Source organism: Lonchura striata, chromosome 7 (assembly GCF_046129695.1).
Source record: "Lonchura striata isolate bLonStr1 chromosome 7, bLonStr1.mat, whole genome shotgun sequence".
In the NCBI taxonomy this organism is placed as follows: Eukaryota; Metazoa; Chordata; class Aves; order Passeriformes; family Estrildidae; genus Lonchura; species Lonchura striata.
Window position 1 is genome coordinate 16,718,619 of NC_134609.1, and position 25,261 is coordinate 16,743,879.

Consider the following 25,261-nt stretch of genomic DNA (forward strand, 5'->3'; position numbering starts at 1 on the left):
TCAGCGCAGACACAGAGCAACAGCCAATCTGTTTGGAAAGATCATGGCCAACACATCATAATCTGCCATAAGCCAGAGGCTGAAGAAAGGTCTATCAGGTATGATCTTTGACTAGCTGGTACATAATTTTAAACCTTCAGAATTAATATCTGAAGTGGGGGAAAATGGTTTCATTACCATTTGAGCTTTGGAGTTTTTCTTCCAAGCATCCAGTTGTCTAAATCAAATACCAGCGCCAAGTTTGGAATTCCATTTTGCCTCAAATTCAGTTTTCAGATTTTTCTCCCTTAACTTCTTACCGAAGAAATACCCATCAATGCCAATTAAAAGTGATCATACAGCAGAGAAAATATATTGAGATTTGCAGTAAAACTGTATGAATTATTCTATCCACCAGATGGCATATACCTCACATTTTACTTCAAATATAGTACAACTTCAATGACAGGTGCAAAGATCAGTTTTTTCCTACTTCTTTTTCTTCTAATGTACAAATTTCAATTATACTTTAGTATTTATACAGTTTCAACAAATGAAAATACATGTTCTGTAACCACAGTATGGAAAAGTGAGATAATTTCCACACTTAAAATACACACAGTCCATCTACGAGCTGTTTTGAAACCTTAGCCTTTGCTCTCCTAGCAAGGATATGCTAACACAGTTCTGTTAGGACAGTTACACCTGTAAAACTATCCTTGCAGAGATCTGGGTCAGCATAAATACAGTATAAAGATTCTTATCTAATGAAGTCTTACTGTCAAAAGGACTGCAGAAAGACAAATTTTATCATCATGGGTATCATACCACATACTCACAGTTACTTGTGATTATATATGTATGTACATGTATACATCCAAACCAGGTCTAAGTGGAAATCAGTGTTGACAGTGATGCAGCAGCCCTGTCAATATTTTAAAAGAGTGTTTCAGTGGAACTTAAGCCCAAATTTTCAAACTGGACTCCTAAAAATCAAACCTATTAATCCCTAAGACTTCTAACTGTTGCTGGTCTGATTATGAGGAACACAGGGCATTCAGCATCTTGAAATGGTAGTTTTATCCAGTAGACTTATTAGGAAATTTGTATGTCTATTTTAAACACATGATTTTGGCTGCAATTTTTCTGAATAGCACCAAAGTGTGAATTCTAACTTCAGAAAAAGACAATGAGAACTACTGTATGAACAAAGCTTTCTCAGATCATCTCTTGTTTTGACTCAACTCCGACAAGTAGTTCAAACTTTCATGCTTTCATTGGCTGATGTCAGTCAGACCAATTGTATCTGTCCGTGGTATTAGGCTAAGTTAAAAGCACTGTGTTGGACAACATGACCACAGCTGGCTGGAGAGGAGCAACTTGAAACAATTAGCAAAATGCAAATAGTCCTTGAACCAGGGATGTACAAATCCTAGAGCCATTTGATCCAAGCAAACCCTATGACCAAACATGAGGCAGGACACACAAAATAAAGTTTACTTTATGCCCCTTATTCTTACCTAAGTTGTATGTCAATAAATGCAGAGGATCAACTGCTGGACCAGATGTTAATGGACATACTAATAAGGAGATCGTCTAACTACTGATCATATAGACGAGAAAACTGGATAAAGTATGTTAATAAGTACTTCTGTGCTAGAGAAAAAAACTGGTACCAGTGACTTGCCTATAGTGTTTGCTTGCATAAAAAGTTAAAAATTAGAAAAGTGAATTAAAAATTAGAAAAATTAAAACTGCAAGATGCTCAGTGGCAACAACACTGCTGTCTTTCAAAAACAGTGTGGTTTCAAATTTCCAGTTAATATTTTGTCAATGCTTAATCAATTTCATGAATGTTTCTTAATGAAAAAAAATCACAATGAGGTAAATCTAGAAGAAAATATAGTATTGTTTTTCACATTACGAAATAATGAATAATCTATTCTAGGAAAATATGCCCCAAACCCTTTGTTATCCTACAATGGTAATCTTGACAAGTCATTAAGAAGTTTTTTCCCCAGTCTTAATGGGTCTTGAAGACTTTACCATCTTAACATATTGGCCTAACAACATGGCAAGGTTTTTATAAAAAGTATCTGTCAACCTTAAAACTTTTTTTAGTCTTGCAGACATGCTGTACTATTGAGCCCCTGCTCATCTAGCAGGGGCTAGGTGGGACTCCCTCCCAAGCAGCTGGAACTGACACAGGCACAAAGAGAAGCTCTATGATATGATTCAGGACAAGCCTAAGAGATAAGGGATGCTAATAGGCTGTTCTCCAAACATGAGAACAAGTTATCGTCTACACTGTATTTATGGGGCCCAACATAGTATTAATCAACAGAACATAAAGCAAATAATGTAATCTCAGACAAAAACTTCAGAATTTGATCCAACAAAGTCATGTGTTTCCAAGCTGTGGTGCACATCTATTAATGACACACAAATGTCAGCCAAGCAAGCAAAAACCTCTTCTTGTATGTGCACAATTACTGCTAGTACCATGGCAATGGTAATACAGGAGCAAGGAATCGTGGAAGCTCTGCTTCTTGTCTCTGGGAGAAAGGTGAAGTCTGCAAGTCTCTGGAAAGCACAGAGACTCAACATAGCAGCAGCAGTGTTAAATATTTTTATATGCCTCACCTTAGTCTCTAAGAAACTTTGTTGTTCTAAGCTTTCCAAAATTATGTGTCATCCTATTTCATTACTTAATTTCATTTGTTGACCAGGTAAGAATTTAAAACCAATTTTTATCAAACTTGAGACTCTACCTCTTCTTGAAGATCTGGGGTTTTTTTTAAACTAACCACCATTTTTTAAAAAGCAGATCAGTTTATCAAATATTCTCCATAGCAGAAATGTTGTTGAGGAAAAAACCCTATAAAATATCATCTAATTGAAACCCCAAGAAGGTAGTAAAATTGCCCAACTACTGTGCCTTGCCACACATGCTTGGCCTTGTCACCTCAAGCCTTGCCAAAGTGTCTCAATTCACAATGATTTAAAAATCAAATGATGACTGGTAATCTCTCTAAAAATTCTATTCATTTTCTTTATATTTCTACTTGAAAGTACAAACTCTGTACATAACTATCATGACAGCACTAGCACTGGTTTACATACACCACAGAAAACCAGCAAATCTCTTAGTTCTTACATTTTTCAAGTCCCAAAACTCAAAGGATGCTTTGTCAACTATCTTTTATTTTCCTTCCAAGTTTTTCATAGAACACTGACTCCTTTTCATTAGTTCTTTCCGTTAACTACCTTTGATGTCCCATTAGCAAGTTCGCCCACTACTGTTAAATCAATTTCCATGTCCTTTGCATAATAAAAAAGGGGGTTTTAAAGTTTTTATTCTCTTCGATCCACTGAGTCACAACCACATGGGTATGTCCTGTGAATCTGCTTTCATCTTGGTTGTTGTTTTCCTTGTGGTTTTTTGCAGACTGGCGGAATTTAAATTCCGCAAGGATTAGAGGAATCTGGTCATCAATGCCTAACATAAATATTAATTAGCAAATACTTATTATTTCCTAATGAGTACAGTAGAAAAAAAAAACCCTTACAAATGTACTATGCTCTATCATATTTTGATTTAACTTTGGCCAAAAATACCAGCTCTTTAGGAAAGGAAATTGCAGTCCTAAAATGTAGTAGTATAACAATTTGCATAGCAATCACCCAATGGAAAGGACAAAACAAAATTTTGAAATATAATAGTTAAAAACGGGACAGATGCCACATTGGAATTTGAGCTCCACAAATCTGGACTTACATAAGTAGGAATGCCCATTAAGACCACGCAATTTTCATGTAGAAGGAACTTCAGCCTTAAATGCCAGACTTAGCTGAACATAGATTGTGAGTATTACAAAAAAGTACTATCTAATAGTAGAGAACTAAAGAAAAATATATTGGGAAATGCTTTCCCTCTATAAAGAAAATGAAGAATAAAGGAGACTCCACAAAGACCACCAGTGTAGGGAATAGTAAGATCAAGAATAGCATTAGAAGACAAGATCAGAAAACTATTTTATAAGCTTTATGTAAAAACAGCAAAACTAGTTAGGAGGACATATAAATAACTAGAACTTTCGAGGGAGAGAGGAAAATGCTTCCCCCTTCCTATCACTGAATTGAGTGAGAATTCCTATGGAGACTTCCAAGGCCAGGAAGACTTGAAAGAGAGAACAGATCTTGGAGTCAGCCACCAAATGGAACCTGGGGAGAAGGAGCCTGGAAAAGCCATAGAGAAATGAAGAGAGTGCAAACTGCAGTGGTGAAACTTTTTCAAATGGCAAATATATCCTGAGGATGTTAACTGATACTGTTAAGGCTAGCATGTGCAGAAGACTGCAGAGCCATGAAAATGGGAATGGAATAAGGCCTACAAATGGGTAAATAAAATAGTTGAGGTATCTTGTCCAAGAGAGCAAATGCATGCTCTGAGGTTCTGGAGCTGGGACCCAGCTCCTCCTCAGCTACTCACTGATTAGAAATTCAGTGACCTAACAGTCAAGAATATTTAAAGCCATCAATCCAGGGGACTGACCATGGGAGAAGACATGCTACCAACTGTCTCTGTGTGCTTTTCTATCGTGCCAGAGGGTGCAGACTAAATAAAAACTGACCACTCAGCTTTCCAGGGAGGACTAAAACAGCACAAGGGACAGGTGCGGCTGGATGCCACAGAAAGCCTGCTACTCTAGAACAAAAAAAACTGAGGCAACAGGTGATCCTTCCACAATCCTACACAGAAATTACTTCAAATCTGAAGATAGGGAGCAATATTTTCATTATTATCTATATAAACACCTTTCGGGTTAGTAACTAAGTCATTCAAAGGTCCTGAAGAAAGACATCTGAAGCAAGAACAAAACACAGCTGTTCTCTATGTGGATATGGAGTCGGTTCACCATGAACAAAACAGAAACAAAGTGTACTGAAGAAGCCAGTTCTAAAAGGCAGGTAATATACCAACTATTACCTGTCTTCCCTGATACACCAGCCCTGCTTTATTCTGAAAATATAAATCAAACTCAGTTTTAAAACTACAAACTTATTTGTATGATTACAAAAATGAACCTATTATCTATCTCAAGCAGTCCAGAACCTGCGGGGTGGCAGAACAGGACAAATATGATGTAATGGTCAGGTAATTATGTACATCATATACCAGATAAATCAAAATATCCTCATGCAAACACAAAAACTTGGAACTGCTTGAAAAATTCCATCACACACACCCAATTTCCCCACACAAAGCTTTACCCTTGTGTTTCCGATGCTGGATTAATTCTTCTATATCAAGTGAGTTCCTGGTGTAGCAAAAGCCCTGTATTATATGAAACTTCTTTAGGTATAGCAAACAGTACTTAATCTCTTTAATTTCAGCATAACTTCATACTTGTAATGGTGTCCAACATATTTGCTGTACTCTTCCATAATTTTATAAAGTTAATTTAATTCTGAAAGAAACCATTGATGCATTTATCTCCTCAGCAGCTGAACCACTGGGAGAAAAAACAGGAAACAGCTGGTCAAAACCAACGTGTGATGAGAAATTTATTCAAAACTAGAAAAAATATGACTCTAAAGTGATTATCATTTACAAAGGCTGGATTTGCAGTTTTTACAAACCAACTGCAAAGAAACACTGTGTAAGCTAAACTACATATGCAATGATTCACAAATGCCCACTAAAGATGAAAGAACTTTTTTGCTCAAACACATTCAAACTATAAGAAATGTCCATCCACAATCTGTTAGTTAAGAAAAACAATTTAAAAAGGAAACAAAACCCCTCTATTTCTGGACTTACGGAATATAAGAAAATTAATACACTGCTGTTAAATATGGTTATGTTATACTTCATGCTTATAGATAACCTCTATCTTTTCTGCAGCCCCAACCTTGTTGAGTGACTTGGTGTGAATAGACCATTTTGTGGTCTATTCCTTTATGCTGACAGCAAATCACTACATCTCCATGCAATGTTCACATAGCAAAAGGTTTTGCACTCTTGTAGTTCCTCCTGACTGTATTTTAAGTGAGGTAAGTTTCAAAAGAACACACAGGTAACCCAGAATACAAATTACTTTCCTAAAAGGGAAATATTCTGAATGTTGATGAAATAACATGTTTTCCCTTGAAAATACATACATTGACATCCACAAGCCACCAGTGCAATCCCAAGATTGCAAACAACAGACAGGAAGTCCGATGTTACAGCTCCCATGACAACAGCAATGTGCTTATATAAAGTAAAAAAATCTCACATATGCAAGGGTCAGAGCTACAATGGCCTCAATCATGCTGCAGGGTACTCTAAGTCTGCAAAGTTACTCAAGATAAACTCCTAATTTAAAACAGGAGATTGAGGACAGCTTGCTCTGGAGCAATTTTTCTTGATCTAACACAAAATCAGATTTAGAGCAGTTCTCCAAGCCTTAGATACATTCTTATGTTTTCACTGAAACACAACCCTTCAGAATTATCATTCAGACTTTTATTCGTCCAAGAAGTAGTTCATAGTTAATTGGTTATATATATTTTTATTATAAATTTGTTTTTTCTTTGCTCTTATGCTCATAACTCTAAAATTCCCTAATATTAATAACTGGTAGGTAAATTTGAAGATGGGTTTCCACCCCTCCCCTTCACTGGAAACTTACAGGATATGTCTCTTCTGCAGACTACAGTGCAGTACACAGCTACTGAGCTTGCTGAGGATAAAAGGAAATTTAGCCACAGCATATGGAGAGTGTTTAGGAGACATTTATCTTCCCCAAACTCTGAGTGAGCTCACTAACAACTAACTGCCTCGAAGTCTAGAGAACAGATGAGATCATCACTTGTTTGTAGAACAGCTAGGACAGAAATTCGAGTCCAGAAGCAGGGCTTCCAAGCAGTGTGATAACATGAACAGTAAAAAACAGCATAAGCATTACTGATGGGGACTGAGGGAAGTTTTATTTATTAAGTTCATGATCCCACCTGAGTTATATTACAATGCATTACACATATCTATATAGGGAATACTTTTAGTTTAAAATATTTATAGTTTAAAAACTATCGTTTTAAAAATGCTTAATCTAAGCTTGTCTGTCATCTTGGCACATGTCTGTCTCTTAAAACATTTGACATAAAACTATGGTTCACATGAACCCAATAGCTTCATTATGCACATGCTTATTTTTCTCGCTCCAAGTAACATTAATCCAGTAGGAGATTTTAAACAGATTATAGTATGACCAGATTTCACCCATTCTCTAATACTTGAAGGGAATTCCTAAACACTCTAAGTACAATGACTGCTGTAACATGAAACTAGAGCAGCTAATAATACATCCTTTGTTTTGTCCACTATTTACTAATGAAGGTCTGTATCCATTCTGATTGCTCGAAAACAATATTTACAGTGTTGAGAGACTAGCATGAAAATAACAAGTACATAGCAATCACTTTTAATCACCTTAAAAGAAGATTACATTATTTTACTGTGGATTCAAAGTCCAAATGGTAGCAACACTCAACAGGCATTACAGTTACTGGAAAAGCTAAGAGAAAAAAAAACCCTACTTTAATGAGAATTCATTAGAATATTCAGAGTCCTGCAACAAGTGCAGGTGCTGATTTCAAGACAAAAATAAACTTTTTCATGGCTTTTGCATGCTTCTGTGCTATCACAGCAACCTTCTCTGTAGGTCTTCATCTTTCAGAATTTTCCATACTAAAAGCAAGTCTTCAATCTCAGTTCAAAAATTAATGTATCTAGTTAGAGCTGAAAATATTAAACAAATTTTTACTTTCACGCAATTTGCAGGACAATAAAAGCACTGTCTGATACATGTGTTTTTCAGGGAAATAAGAGCGTCTAACTGTATCACTGTCTAGTGAAATTATTAGAACAAAAATTTAAAAAAAAAGAAAATAAAAATGTGGCTACAAATTCCAGGGCTAAATGTTTGTTTCCAGCCCTGCCCCACTTGCAGCATTCCTGATGCAGGCTGTCTGCTGTCACGCTGCCCTGAGTCACCCTGGTCCCAGTGCTGCACTGGTGTCATTGCTGTGACTGGTGTGGGAGCACCCTCAGAGCCCCCTGTCACTCCAGAGGCCAGCTCATACATACTTGGGACAGTGCTTCATGGCTGTATTATGTTCAATTGTTATTTCGACTTTTAGGTTGCCACTAGTCCACATTTTCAAGAAAATTTCATGACCAGAAGGTTCATAATTGTACATTATCCAGTCACTTTTCACACACAGGAGAAACAAATAGCCTCATATCTCACTGAGGATTCCTTAGTTATTGTGGCAAGTAAAATTTTCCAGTGAACTTTTCCAGTGAAGTTGTTCTTGAAATATCATACTGGTAAGGTATATGCCTACCAATTACTGTCAAGCCAAGCTTATTTCATTTTAGAAAAATTTTTTTTTAAGATTCTGAAAGATTGTAGAAAAGCAATATAAATTAAAATGTATGTGAAATCTCATATATTCAGATTTTAGTTATTCACTCACCAACAGAATCATGTTAATCATGTTTATATGGCACAGTTTTTATTAACTTAAAACAGAGTAAACAACCCAACTTTTCAACAGTTCATACAGGTAATGGAGATAACTTAGTTTCAACTGAGAAAGAATTTAGAAAAGTGTCCAACTCTAACACTCTGAAATGAACCCTTTAATATGCTGCAGGGAGATTTTCTGAACCAGACCTTCATGCTTCTTTACAGTTAATGAACAGTCACTAGAAGGAAAGTCAGAAAATGTGGAAAAACTGAAAGCATAATATAATGCTCTTGCCAAGACTCCCACACTATTGGCTCTAAATACCTAAGTGTGGTCACAGCTAAAGCTTATTGTTCATAATTTGGCCCAATGTTGTTAAAGGTATAAGGCAACTGTAAAATAATACAAAATATTAAGCGATTTAGCTCAAACCCTATCACATTATGGTAGTAAAATGACTTCTACAGAAAGAGGGTAAATTTTCTGGTTTTAAAGCTAGCTTTAAAGCTGGAGTAACTCAACCCAAAGCAAATACAAGTATAGAGCTTCATTTTTAAAAGTTCAATTTATTTTTACAGTACTTACTGAAGGGAAAACATAATTTCATGCCTATTTGGCTCTTCTCCTGCTCCCCTGATTTTTTTCCAAATAGTCAATTCTGCTCATTAACTTTTTTCTTCAAACAAAGAAACAAGAAATACTGGGTCCAGGTAGAATAAAAACCTGTTTGTTCTTACCTACCAACTACTTTACCATAAGTAAATAAACCTCTATGTCTAAAAAGCACAATGGTATTTTAATAGGCAAAATACTCATGCAGAGTCAGATGAAAAAATTATTGTTAGAGTGGAGAAACACTCCAACCACTTGCAGATTATTTGCTTTATGTCATTATTTCCTGTAAATTCCTTTCAGCATGCTAGACTAGAAATTTTATTTCAAAATGGAAAGCCGAAAAATCTCAAAAATGCTTGTAGTCCACACCAAAGAATCACAAAGTAGCCTCTTTTTCTGCTAAATAGAAGTATAAGTACAGCATAAATGTTAGCCTGAAGAGCAATGTTAGATTTCAGGTATGCAGGGAAAACTGTGAGGGAAGAGAGCAAAAGTCCATTTAGAGAATTCCGTCTTTTAAAATATGTAGCAAGAAGTAAAATCTGTGGGAAAAGCACATAATTCTAACAGAAAGATGGTATGACAGCAAACCCAGACCTGAAATTCCTATAGAAACAATTAAAAACAATCCAGAAATTAAAGTCAGTAATGATTTTTTTTTTGGTACTTTGTGGGTTGTGAACCTCATAGAATTTGATAGAGTAACTTTACTAATAAGACTCATGTCCAGTTGATTTCATGTGGACACTCCACAAGCTTTCTGTCTAATAAATCAGATCAGTCATGCACATGAGACACAGCACATAAACAGGGACTCTTATGCTGCTTATTAATACTAGCACAGAGGATAATCAGATGCTTTCAGGTTTTTCTTTCACTTCTTAATAATCAACATGGGCCTCTTCATTTCAAAAATGATGTTTTGAATGCATTGGAAAAGTTTATCTTCCAAGATACTACTATATATAAAAGAGGGTTACACTCTTCATTCTGACAAAATATTGGCAATTAAAAGTTCAAATTAACTCAACACCTGAGAAAAACAACCAAAAAGTGTTCTTACACACAGAGCATTACTAACCCTTCCTTTGTTAATAATCTGTTAGCATTTGCAGTAACAAGCTCCTGCATTTGGTCAGTGCAACTGTTCTTGAAACAGGCTAAGCAGACATTATTTCTGTGACTGACAGTGAAATAATCAATCTGTATTTTCAGAAATGTCACAAAAGCATGCACTGATTAGAATTGCTGATACAGCTCTGGAGTGGAGGAGGACAGAAGAGGGAGGGAACTGAGTTCTTTCTACAGGTTCAAAATTAAAATCAATATTTATATTAATTACAAAATATTTACTGTAGTTAAGAATCTATTAAGAATTAAAAATCCATTATAAACAACAATTAAAATACTATCTATTAAATAGAAAACAACTTGTGCCTAGCTCTATTTTTAAAAAAATATTATCCAAGATTAGTATTTTAGATTCCACATTAATAAAAATTTTAGAATATAGATTTGTATAAAATTTCTACAAAAAATAAATGTTTTTTACTTCCAAATCTTTTTTTTCTCCTTAACTTTTTGTTAACAGATATCACCAACTGATTATAGCTCAACTTTATGGAAATAAAGAAATCTTAACACAGGACTCCTTACATTAGCCATGCATATCACAAATCTTTGCATTACATTCATGTAACACATGAGTCATAAAAACACCATGGACACTACAGGGGGAAAAAAGCCAAAATCCTGATGCTAACAAATGCTGAACTACTATACCAAATCATTACATGAACTATGAAAAACTCCCACAAGATAAATCTATTACAGAATCACTGTTCTCCGTGGGAACAGATGTGGGACAATTCATATTTTCTTTAACTGTTGCCTAATTAGTATTTGGCATTTTAGTAGTGCCTTAGCAACTATGAAGAATGTCAGGTATATCAGAGTGTTAACTTCTATCTGAGCAGAGTTGAGCAAGGCAGCAGAGCTCTTGCTTCTTAAAGCTCAAACTACTGGCACCAGGAATGTAATGACACAGCAAAGATACTACTGATGCCTACAAAATAAGCTTAACTAAAGAATTTAGCTATTATGCACTGCAACTATGTTGTTGCAGCTGTCATCTGCAGATCTTGAGGTCACTTATATAGCTCAAGAGAATCACTCTGTGAAAGTCTAGTGAGCTGCCCAGATTTCTTATCTTAGTCAATGGTGGACAGGTTTACTTTTGTCATATTACTTTACCACCACGACAAAACCACCATCATATCAGAAAAAAATGAAGTGTATTTCAGCTCTACGAACCTTACATCCCACAGATCCCAGAAATTCTGACTCTGGATATTAGTCAGATTGCTAACTCGGTGCAGTAGAGCTGAACCCAAGCAGTGGATACCTGTTCAAGCAAAGCCAACCCCAGGGCCTGGCCTGCACTCTCATCATCTGTTTTATGGCAAAAACTTTGCACTTGTGACTCCCTTAATATGTACTAATGTGAGGGGCTTGCACTGTTCCAACACAGACAAGCAGATGTCCCCTGAACAGATACAAAAGCCATGTTACACACGCCCATCTGATAAGGGTAAATGCTGCACTGTATTTAGCTACATAAACTAAGTGTATAATTAGAAAAAATATTCAAGATAAAGATCTTCTCTCTTCATACAACACATATATTTAATCCAGAGGAGTCTAAATTTGCCTATGAAGTACCTATAATATGCTACATAAAGAAAAATGTAACATCATGTATTTTCTATATAGTGCAAATCCTTAGTACCACCTCCCTATGTAGAGGAAGAAAAAAAGAAAAGCTCACTTAACCAAATGACAGCTCAGTGCCTTTCCTCTATTAAAGCTAGAATTTTTATGTAAGGGATATGCACAAATAAGACCCACATTTTCCTACTTTAAAACATAAAGGTCTCTATTGTTCCATGTTACACCAGTACTGCTATGAAAACTTAATTTCTCCAACTTTTTTTTCCCTCTTGAAGAACAGAACTACTGTTCACTTAGCTGTTCCAAACAGAATGCATGCTCAAAGGGTGAGATAAGGGGAAAGGAAGAACAAATTACCACATTCATTTACTACTTTTTTCTTCTTCCTTTGATTATCTTCATGAAAGATTCCTACAAATGACCATAATTCATTAAATTATTTTAACCCAGTGCATACATTCAATAGGTCCATATATTTGTCACATCCATTAAGTTAATTTCTATGTTTATGTAAATCCATCCATAATGCTAAAAATATAAGCCATAAACATACAAATATTAAGCAGAAACAATATTCAACACTAAAATAACACAAAAACAATGCTAAGAGAACTTGATGCATGTTGTACATAAGGAGATTATATCAGAGGTTGATAAGAAGAAAAATAGACTTAATGTCCATTTGGATAAAGAAAGACTTAGAAACATGTGGGTTTAAGCTTTTTCTGACCATGTGTTATGGTCAGAAATCTGAGAAAAACATTCTGTGCATTGCAGTTATGCAAAGTGCTTTACAGTGCCTGTTTATCTTTTGCTGACTTGCAGAAAGAACTTTTTTTATTTAAGTAATTATTCAGTGAATACTTATTACTTTTGTTTCTGAGTTTATATATATATAGACTACAAAAAAATATTCAAATTAAAGCTCTCCCACCCCAAAATGCTCTACATTTAGTATTATACAGTGGTAGTGGAAAGTGGTTAAACAGGCAAGCATGATAAAAATTAAGGAATTCATGTCCAATTGGAAACATCCAATGAAGAAATATAAATACATATAAACCTTCAGCTATCTCAGTTACAAAACACTGTCCCATCTCTCCCCCATAAAATTTAAAATGATGCTTTCAATGATAGTTAAATGTACCACACATACACCATGTTAAGTAAACCCACAGAATTATATTCATCCCTTTGTGGGACAATGATCACGCACTCTTCGCTGCATCTGCTGTCCCAGCAAGTTTGTTCTTCCACTGACCAGTGAATTTCACAATAATCAACAGTACCACAAAGCTCTGCAACCTGGTAAAAAACCTGACAAACATATGTTTATAGAACTCTTCAATTAACTATTTAAATGGAAAAATACTAATTTCTAGAAGGACATGAGGATATTACAGGAGGGCACAATTGTTATGGAGTCATAGAGTCCTCGCTTCCCTTACCACTGACAAAATTTCATATTTGTTTGATCAATTTTACGGTAGGATTCTGTGATCTTACATGAATGTAAATGATAGATGATTCTGCGACTCCATATATGTAATTTTTCCTCCATTTCAGTCCTACTGAAAGTTATTGAAGACTCTGAGCAATAAGTGCTAGAAATTTCTTTGAGAAGATATTTCCATTTATTCAGGACCAATTTATAAGTATAGCTTATATAACAACACACTCCTTTGCCTTGATTATTTTCCCCTCCCTCAAGCTTATTCATACATTTTAACAGAGAAAAACTACAGCTCCTTTTTTTGCTAAGGTCCATAATCAGTGGTCAAAATCTTTTATAGATTATATCAACAACTATTTATTTTCTACCAGCACAGAAAATCTTTTACTGTTTAAAATTATGTATTAAGAATGTGCTATGTAATTCATACAATAATAATTTATGCATTCATTATTTCATTCTAAACTTAGAATTTCTTGCATTATGTAACTTAAGAGAACAGAAACAAGGGCAGTATCAGCACCTTAATGTATATTACTCAAGTATTACTTGTTTTGTTATTGTAAAATAGGTGTAACAGAAATAGAAATACCTTAACTTGAGGAAATACTAAGCTTTCTTTTCCTGAACAAAATTTTTACTGTAATCTAATACTCTCATATATAATGCTATTATTATATTTATGGAACAACTATATCTTTAATATATCCATGAAATGTTTACACATATATGTATATGTATATGTATATGCATATTATATATGTATAATACATATGCTATATATATTAAATATATTAAAATGTGTACAGCTATAATATATAATTATACCCCTATCATATATATGGAAAAATATAAGTGTATGTTACATACCTTTTCTGTTTAAAATATAAATGTCTATAAAATGCATAAATCTGTTTATTCTGTATATAGCTGTGTTATATTCTTAAATGCAAAGAATATTTTTCAAGAAATAAATGTATCCATAAATCTATGTATAAATATTACCCATACACATTTTATACTGATATATATGTATATACATATATACGTATATATTTTATACACATTTTTTATATTTATAGACATATTTACCACATGTCTATTTTAAACCAAAAGAATTTCAAAGGATGACAATACATTTTTCTGAAAAGCTGTGTTCAGCTTAAGGTTGTCCAATGTGGCTAAGTCAAATATCCCATTCAGTGTTACTAAGTATTTACTAGTTGAAGGTACTTTTTTAATGGGAAGTTAATCATGCTATCAAAACAAACAAGGAAACAAAAAAACAAACAAAAAAAAAAAAACAAACTCAAAAAGCACTATGAAAAGCTTACCTCATACCATAAAGACTTCTCAGGACTGGAATTAAATTTCCATTTTATTAGGGACTGAATTATAGTTAGCTGTTCTGTTGTAATCCTAGAAATCTTCATGCCACAGTTGTTTCTCCTTTGCTCAACATAATTCCAAGCAACAGTTCCTATGTGCCCCAATGGTAAAGTCCTAAAAATTGCTCTTGTTCCAGTATAAACTGATTTTTTAACCTCTTTATCATTTTTACAGAAACGTCTTATTAATAATGTAGAACGTTCCTTTTTGTTTCTAAAAAAATCCTCTTCCAGCTCTTCTTCACAGTTATCATTGCAGTCCTTAAAATGGCTCAGAAAGGGCTTTGAGGGCATTCTTCCAGTAAAGTTATTTCCACAGAAGCTGTGACCTGAGCACGCCACTTTAACCTTTTGTGGTGCTCTTTCCAGACATAAGTACTTATCCCTTAAAGCATCTTCGTACAACTGCTGTCCATTTTTATTCTCACAATTATTTGTCAACTGCATTATGCTGCAAGTGCAGGCTGGGGAACCAGTGGTGTTACCATCACCATCACTCACGGGCTGCAAGCAGTCATCCAAAATGAAGCTGTTGTGTAAACCACACAAAGCCTTTGATATATTCCTTTCACTAGCACAATGCAAGTGAAAAAAGGCCACTTTATCAGGATCACTGCTGTCATTCTTATTTACTGCTGTCTGGCTTCTTAATGAAGGTCCATTCATTTTGAACTGAATTTCAGCAAGCATGGCTCTTTCCAGAGAAACAGGAATTCCAGTTTCCAGGCATGCCTCTTCCCCTGCTAAAGGAGCACATGACTGATACAACTGGCTGCAGGAGATATTGCTCTTGTAGTTTTTCTGTACAACGTTACAGTTAATGTTAAGAAATTCCACTGAATCAGAGATGGAGCTGTTCCTCTCCCAGAAATTTTCATTACTCTTGTCGTTAGCCAGTTGTTCTTTGGCCAGAGGGAATATTTTGGGCACTGAGCCCTGAAGACTTTCTTCTTCAAGTCTGTGTAAGTAAGACAGATTGTGTGTGGTTTGCCTTCCCGAACTGGCTGCATGTCTTCTTATAACACTGGTGTCCAAAGCATTTTCAGTATTTTCATCTCCAGCTGACTGGGCAGCTATCACTTTACCCTGTACCACAGAGAGGAGAACAGACGCTGTCATCTCCTCAGAGGTCATCTTGACACAGTCTCTAGTTGCTGGATGTGTGCTGGGGATGGGGGGGAGGATCTTCTCCACCAATCCTCATACCATGATTTCAGTGTAATGAAAGTTTCAGTGCTAAAGAATCAGGGAACACATGGTTTTTTAAAGTATGTATTGACTGCTTGCTCTTTTTGCACCAATGTTTACAAAAAAGTATTTTTTTTTTACTCTTGGGCTGCTAGGCATCCGAAACTTGGATTACTTGGCATGAGACACTAACATCTTAAAATCAGTTCCTTATAATTGTCTCCACAATTAATTCTTCTATCATATAGCACACACACTGTTGCCTCAGATTGTAGATGACCAAACACAAACTCCATGTCACAGATGCATCTCCCCACAGGGCATTCCAAAAGTTGGTTTTCTGTAAGAAAATACATATATAGATATATTGAACAGCATCCATGGCACAAAATCCACCATCACAAACAGAAACACAACAATGCAAGTTAATTGTACTGAGACCTAGAGAATTCCAAAATGCACATTTAAATCTGTCTTAAAGTTTTATAGAAGAATTTTGGAACATCACTGTAATGTTTTACCTATTTAAATAGCTTTCTCCACTTCACTATGGAAAACTACATGACTGCAGAAAACTAATTATTCTGAAACTGTAACAATGAAATTGAACACATAAATAAAAAGGGAAAAAAGAAAATGTATCTTCCGTATTTCTTCTGACTCATAGCCAGGATAAAACATTTTGAAGAATGCATTCACTTTTAAATCTACACTGTCTTTTAAAATAATTATTTTCCTGTTCAGAACTACAACTACAGCTACATGGTGTTACATGTTTTTTGCTTCCCTTAAACTGTATGCTGTTACCATGAAATCATAAACAAAGCATAGTATTTTTGCCACAAGTTTACAACTGAAAAAGCATGAAGACAGATCAGAGTAAAACTGAAATAATCTTCTGACTCCTTGACTTGTACACCTTAAGCTAAAAAGTTAACCTGCCTTTCAACATTGCCATTAATTCTCAGCTACTTTCCTGCAAGCAACATAGTAGAAGTAAAGCTTGGAATTAGAAAATATGAGGTTACAGACAGTTCAACAAAGGAAACAGAAGACTAAAAGAGACTCACCTAGCTAAATCATGGTGAATTAAACAAATGCACTTATGCATTAGTTTACCACATTTACCACTGAAAATCGTAACGTATTATAAAAATTATGGAAAATGTAGGCATTATATTAAGGCATACTAGAACATTCCAAATTCGATAGAAACAAGCAAAAAAAACCCCAAAACTTTAAAGCTTCAACAGCAAAAAACAACAGAAAACTAAGGCAAATGATGAAATCACTGTTTCAGCTACATATAATAATTAAATCATCCATTGTGGATAGAATTAGAAATCATGGGAGGCATAAAAAGCAGGAAAGCTCAGTGATTAATTTTAAGTGTAAAATTTATTTTGATACTCTTCACAAGTATTTATTATTAACAATTTTATTTTAATCCATTTTAGAGTGTCAGCTTTCATTTTTATTGATAACAAACCTAATCCAAAAGCAGTCTGGCACAAAGTAAAAGATAACACTCATTAGTTCACGACATCTTTGACATCCCATTTTCCCACCAAATTAAATGCATAAGTGTAACTAAATGTATCATTTTTTCCAGGGTGGTCGGGGTCACAAAAAAAGGGAAAAACAAATTTAAAAGAAGCTACATTTTGCTACAAATCTGTGTCTTAAAAGTTTGCTAGGCCAGGAATAGCATTATTTTCTTCATACAATAACTACCACAAGTACATGGAAAAAAATACAATTTCATACTTCAATCAATTATTTCAATTTTACTGGTTTAACAACAGGGAGGGTCACAAAGGAAAGTGACAGAGAGAACAAAGAGGCACAGGTTTTACATTCTCCACCCATTACGAAGCATATGTGCATGCCAGATCAGCTGGAGCAGAGTCCAGGTGGTAAACTCAGATCCTGACCTAGAGAGATTTAGCACCAGAAAGGAAAATAACAGCCCCAGTTCATACAAAAGTTGTGTATCAGGAGATAGCAGTAGTTCAATGGAGTGGCAAGCTTGGGTCTCAAGACAGAGTCAGGTTACCAACACAGCTCACAGAGCACCCTATGACTTAACTGCAACAGCTCAGCTGAAGAGCACATACAATGGAAAGGCAACACTCATGCACGTTTTTAAGTCTACGTTCTCTGGCAGTCCTTCTACCTTTAAACTGTACCCTGAAATTGATTTTAATCCACTTTCTTCAACCTCATCGACTTCACTTTAAAAAGAACAAAAAAAAAAAAAAACCCCACACTACCACCAACATGCACACAAAACAAAGGAAAGCACTTCAGCAATTTTCTCATTCTACCATTTCCTATCCCTCTTCCCTGTCCTTCCTCGTGAAATATACAGATGACAGCTTACATAACTTTTTGACACCACACACTTGATGAATCTCATTTTTTCTGGCAACCACTCGTCTTTCAGTCCAAACCTACATATGATTATGCTGATCATAAGAGAAAGATTTAGGAAGGAGAAGCAGCTGATTTTTTTCTTGATCTCTTTAATTTCTTTCTTGCTATATCAAGTAACAATAATTCTTTGTAGGAGGTATAAAACATGTCTATCAGTAGTTGTCTTCAGCACTGATTTTTGAAGGAATTCTATGATATACCAAAATGTTTTAATCTACTAATTTATTTTTCCTGCCACAATGATATATACATAAAAGTACTCCCTGAATTATTCTTAAGTCAAGAATAAAAATTAATGGATTGGATTTTCACTCCAAATATTATACCATTTATCACATCTGTTGCTAAATTAAACTCTTACAAAATATCACTCTAATGTGCAAAAAGACAACATTATTATGCAACTTTAACATCTCACAATGATTTTAAGATCATGAAACTGACCATGTACTTTAATTTACATTGTTTATTATGAAGAAACTTTAAAAAAGAAAAATAATCACATCACTGATTTGCATCTGTAAGTAGAAATTCACTAAAACCAGAAGCTCATTTCTATCCTTGACTATCCACAAAGCTCATTTGGTGACTAAGACTGATCTTTCACAGTCCTCCTTCCTACTACATAATTTTCGAATTTCTCTCTTACACCAAAGTGTTTCCACACATCCTCCCCAAACAGCTTCTCTCAGACCTTTTTTATTTTCTCAAGAAATTATCTCAGATCCCCCTCAACACTGTTTCTGTTGGTCACCTCTCTCCTCTGAGCTGCTGAGGCCACACACCTCTCCATTCTCTCCTCACCCATTCTCTCTACCAGTATCACTCTTCTCTATCTGTGCCTGTTTGAAATCCAATTCATCAAGAATAATGTCTGCATAAGAAGCTCCCACTGCATGTCCAGTTGTTCCCATCCTTTTGTGATCACTGCAATGTGACTGCAATGCAAATGTGATCTATCTCAAGAATCTTTTTACTCAAGTTACTTCACAGCTAAAGTATTTTCCTAATCTAATTTGTAGAATGGTTGTACTAATGAGCACCAAAAGCACAAGGGAGAAAATTAGCAGCATGGGAAAGGGAATAAAATGCTTCCTAATGCGGTTTACATACTTCTGCAATTTGCAAACATAATGTGATGTTTCAGCTATGTCAATCCAGCAGGTAGCTGCCATCAAAACTGGCAGACCTACTCCTCTCCTCACTCTTCTCTTTTAGTTCCCATTCCTCCACCTCATTCATCTGGAGATCATGAATCCACAGAGTTAAACTGATTCACCTAGCTGATAAGTAAAAAAAGTGTTCTTTTAATCCAAACAAACTGACTCACTTTATGTCCACATGATCACTATATTCCATGAAAAGAAAATATTAGGAATGCCTGGTCAGGACTACACATCTCAGTAGAAGCTTCAGTTTAGATCATGTTTTCTAGGATGTCTAAATGCACCCTGAAATTTCCCTAAGTCTGGTATGTCCAGTGTATGATGCAAAACTTCATGAGATAGCAAGTAAATACCATGATGGCAGAACCTCTGATCTATTAACAACTGCAAAAATATCTGAAGTTGTGGCTCTGCTGAACAGATGACACAGGTTTCATGTGTCCTCAGTTATACTCTTCCCAGTGTCTTCTTTCCACTGCAATCAACAGATCTCAATTTGGTGCACACAGCAAATTCCTGAAACTCATGGAATTCATTACACATGCTTTGAAGTGCATTAACACAGTGTTATAAATGCTATCAAGTAAAAAACTCACAAGCTCAACCAATAAAATTGTATTTCCTATCTTACTGTAGAACTGCAGAATTATCACTCCCTGTGGCTTCCTTTACTTGCCTGTCTGCACATGGGTGGCCAAAGCCTAGATCTTCATACAAAATCCTCAAATAAATATATCTATGAACTTGCATGTAAAAAAGCTGAAATTATTCAAAAGCATACTCTTCCCATTGTACACCCATACTGATTTAGTTTACAGTTAGATCTGAACATAAAACACATGAAGGAGACTGCAAAGCCTGCACTGTATTCAATACATGCTGGCATTTTCTAAGGCCACTAGATTAGCTGATGAAATCCATCAATAATGACACTGGTTCATTTTACAAGTCCTAAGTTATGTCAGAAATGTAATGTGCTCCTTCTATCAGTAAAGGAAATTAAAAATATAAGAAATTAGATCCAGCGTTAGTGAATCATTGTGCATGCAGAGGTCAGCCAACAAAGACAAATGAGTAATTAAAATAAACAACCTGGCAACCATTCAGCACATGCATTCACAGAATGTATTAAGTCTGAAAACATGTGACACAAAAGTAATTGGTCTACTTTTTTTTTTTTTTCATTTACACTGACTGAATAACTTTAAGACTTCAAGTAAAAGTGGGTTCTAATTAGTATTAATAACAATTAATATCAACATTTAATGATTTCTTAATCCCCAGATATATGGAATTGAAGCCAACAACAGTCTAGGTAAAACATCCAACATAATCAAAGACTACAAAACTGTATTAATTTTCTATCAGTTTAATCTATAACTCATTACTCAATCTGAAGTCAGCCAGAATTCTGCTTCTGTGAAAACAAAATTTAGTATGTTGAACTTAGAGCATTATTTAGTCTTAGAAAAGGCATATGAAGGACCAGAATCATCAGACAATGTGGTTAAGTTAGAAAGCCTTTCAATTCCAGGCTGTCAAAGGAAAATATGATTATGTAAATATTTGAGGATGCTGTTTGAACTGTGGGAACAAGTAGCAACTGCATGAGGGGTGAGTAAGGGATGGATGCCAAGGTGAAGATGGGGATTGTTTAGAGAAGCTGGGTGCTGTCAGTGATGCCAAATGCAATTCTGTATGTATTATGCACAGGAGCTGCACAGGAAATTCAGTGAATGACTGGTAGGGCCAGGATTATGAATGCAGAGAATAAGAGGGACTGAAACAGATACATGACATTACTAAACTGTGGCTTCCATGGGCTAACTGCTATTGGACTGGGACAGATGGTAATGCAAAACAGCTAAAGGGAAATGCAAGCACCCTGACAATCCTCCCCTCTACCCTGGCCACACTGGGACATTTATAACTATTTCTTCAACATTCATCCTACATGCTATGTAAACAAGGTAACTCTCTATCCTAGGCAAAGAACATTTCAGCACACAAAAAACCCAGCAACAACCAAGTAATTTTATTAATTATTTCAAATTACTATTATTTACATAGTATCTAAGGCATAAGCATTCAGTTAGTGAGAGATTCTTTGGAAATAACAGAAAATAATTTGGCATGGTAAGTGGATATAAAACTATTGATCATCTTTGTCACATCACCCCAACCCCAATGCTTGACATCTCTAATTGCAGTTCAAACTCTTAAAGAGAAAACTGATTTATGAGGAAAATTTTTTGTATATTAGAACTATACATTTACAATTAAAAAAAGAATATGAGCTTTGGTTTTTAATAAATAAGCTATAGTTTGTTCCAGACCAGTTCCTTGAAGAGAATAAGAAGTCGCATTTATTAAGTCCTCTTTAATTTATGCTGTATCATGCACACTATTAGTTTTTCTTTACAGTATTTTATGTCAGAAACAAGCAGGAGATACTATCACAATAACAGGGCACCCACATGTCATCACCATTTTCTAAACCTCACTTTTCCCTAGGGAACAATGGACAAACAGTAAGGAGGAAATAGCTAGACCCTTAAGAATCACTCAAGATGTGCACAAATCCTATTTGAACAGTTGGAAGCAAGTTATAACAACATTTGATTTGGCACAGAGCATCATTCAGAGCTTCAGATTTACCACCAGCATCTGTGTTTCAACAACAAAAAAAATCTCAAAGAACTACAGTATTTATATGTCCTGTCAAGTTAGAGACTTTTTTCTAATTTCTAGAATACTTATCTAAACATAATTGTGTATTAGATGTCTCAAACTATGCAAATGTCTGCCAGATGGTGAACCCTCTCAATTGCCTCATCATTCATCACTCCATCAGGGAGAATGTGAAGCTTCTGCCAGATACCAGCTCCACTCTTCATTTCTTTACAGGAATTCCTTTTCTGCCAAGGAAATGCACAGAGAGAAGCCAAAACTGCACTTATCTTAATGTCAGGATCAGTTCTGTATTTCTTTCTAGATCTGACCTGCAATCAGCTGTTTAAATAAACTTTCTGTTTAGTGGTTCCTTGAATTTCATGCTAAGTGACCTTATCTGGAAGCTGTAATTCCATCATTGACACTTGGATGAACAAGTCCTTCTACCTGAAATGCACAACTCAAGCTGTTAAAGGCAGAATAATTCTTCTCTATCTTTGAACAAGTACTTCTGGAATAACTTCTCTTAATTTTTTGAGGAACGTGAGAATAGTCTCAAATGCATAAAAAAGATTTTCAAGCACTGAGTCATTCATAGGAAAACAAAGTGCAGTACAGTTAAAAACAAAAATTTTCAAGGCACAGAATTCAACAGACTTGTAACTGGTAAGTAGATATCTTAGAAAGATTATACAAAATATAAAGAAAAAGAAAATGGATGACAATTAATAAACTATATTATACAAAAGTAAAGGATAAATAATGCTTATACAGAAGAAAAATAAGAAATACAGTGAGAAATATTTTTTTAAAAGCATGTAAAAAAAAATGCACTAGTGCATCAGTTTATTCTAAGATATGAAAATTTAAAAAGTAATCATACAAACCATGCAAAAAAATAAACACAATTAAAAATGAGGTTTGAGTTTTAAGCCAACCTACTGGCAGGCTCTAGCCAAAACAGCTGTTCCACATCATTCTCAATGAGATATCCCCTGAATAGGAGCTCCTGCAGGGAGAAGAATCAACTAATCCAGAGGAAAACTAACCAAGAATGGAAGAAAGTCTTCAGGTAGAATTACCTGATGTTGCTTATGATTTAGTCCTATAAATTGACATAGAGAGCATAAGCATAAAGCTGGGTGGAGACCAAGGGAGAATCCAAGACCAAAGCAGAAATGCATCTGCAGCATCACACATTGAAACAGCTTAAATAAGTCATCAAATACATTCTAAAAACTGATCTATAGGTAAGTATAAAAATCTGAGAGCTACAAGTAACACGAGTTCCAACAAAAAAAAACAGATCAAAGACCATAAGGCAAGTTCCATCACTTAAATGTAGTAAGAAATTGTAAGATTGATACTAACTGAAATGATCAACCATTTTTCAAAATTCAGATGTTATCCTCTGCTTCACTGGAATTATTCACATAATCTGCAGTGAACAGCCCTGCCCTGTGTGTTTGAGTACCAACAATCAGTCATTCCGATCCTTTTGAAACACCTAGAGCTTCAGACTTGAAAATAATTCATCCATCACCCTATTTCAAGGCTTTGTCTGCCTTTGAAAACTTTATGGTTCCCCTGAACTCAATGCCATCATTCATATCTTCATCTTACACTTTAAAAAATTCTCAACTTCTACACACACACACACATACACACACACACCTTCATTTGCATGGTTTCACTTTAGTCAAACTATGCCATTTCTCCTCAGTTGATAAAGCACAGTAAGTCCCTTCATTATTGCCATTAAGGCAATCCTCTTTCTTATCTAGTTCTCCTTAACACAAAGTGCCACTGATAGTAGTCTTCCCATGTGAGCTCACTAGCATTTCTACCCAATGTGAAACCATGCCTTCAAGGGACTTAATGTGCCACACTGACATATATTTCAATAAACAGCAACTTCACTTTGTCATAAGAAACTGTGACCTGCTGAAGTTTTAAAATTACTCTAATCCAGGTGTCACACAATAAGCAACAAGAACACTTCAGTTTCCTAGTCTTGTTTGTTCTTCCCTATAGCATTTTTCTTGTGTGAGCACCCGTCTTCTCTCATTTCCCTCTCTCGCTGTCCTGTATTTGCTGTAATTCAAGCTACACTGGTGAGAGCAGAACAAACCTGTAATAAAAATATTTCTGAGACTAAAACATCTGAGGGTATATTAAAGGTGCATATATCACTACAATTTATCTTCTGTAAACCCAAGCTAAGACTTTTACTCACAGTATGTTAAAGCACAGTAGTCCTATTTAAAACATGACTTGAGGAATAACTTTAATGTTACTGTTTCAGCTGTAACTACAACAAGATTGAGTTTGAAACCCCAGTATATGTTTCAAAAAAAATTAAATACTAATCTGTAGGAAGACAAAAGTTCAGTCATTTGTCAATTTATGCATTTACACTTTAGTTAAAGAAAAGTAAAGAAAAATACTTCAAATGCTGAAAACTGACATTATTAAATTACTGTGCTATTATTCCCCTTTCTCAAAATACATTTTCTTTGTATACCACTCTGGATCTATTAATGCCTTCATTCAGGAATTTTAATATTTCATCTCTTATTCTTTCTCTTTTGAACATCTGCTATGTCCTGTGCATATTATTATGCCTAAGAGAGAATATAAGAGTAAAAAACGGGGTAAGAGCAAAACAAGGCAAGAGCAAACAACCTGTTTGCTCAGATTGTAATTAATTATCTTCTTTAAAAATGTGAAATTTTCAGAAGACTATTGATTCAGCAGCCCTGAAAATATATGAAACAATTTCTATATTACCATTACTGTTCTAAAATTTCTAGATATTAAGTACTGTGACACTGAAAACAGCACTACCCAAATAGTATTTGCTCAGCAAATCAAGACTACATTAATTTTTTTCCTATGATGGTTTTATCAGTCACATCATTCTCTGGGAGAAAGCTCACCCTGACATCTAATTCAAGCCATGAAGCAACCTCTAAGATGTTTGCTCTTGCTAAAATTAAATGTGCAAGCAGCAAGTCACCACACAACTGCAAATTATTTTTTCAGGATCTTGCAAGATGTCCATTATGTTAATATAAAATCGATTATATTAAGAAAGACCCCTTCAGTGATCA

At 35.0% G+C, this 25,261-nt stretch overlaps 1 protein-coding gene across 1 annotated transcript in view; it reads right to left on the bottom strand.

Annotated features, from left to right (window-relative positions):
- PLCE1 (phospholipase C epsilon 1) overlaps positions 1 to 25,261 on the bottom strand; it is a 136,879-nt gene that overhangs the window by 99,380 nt on the left and 12,238 nt on the right. Inside the window, exon 2 of the mRNA XM_077784637.1 lies at positions 14,632 to 16,213. Coding sequence (XP_077640763.1) covers positions 14,632 to 15,819 — 1,188 coding nt within the window. The 5' untranslated portion in view covers positions 15,820 to 16,213. The remainder of the gene's footprint in view (positions 1 to 14,631; positions 16,214 to 25,261) is intronic.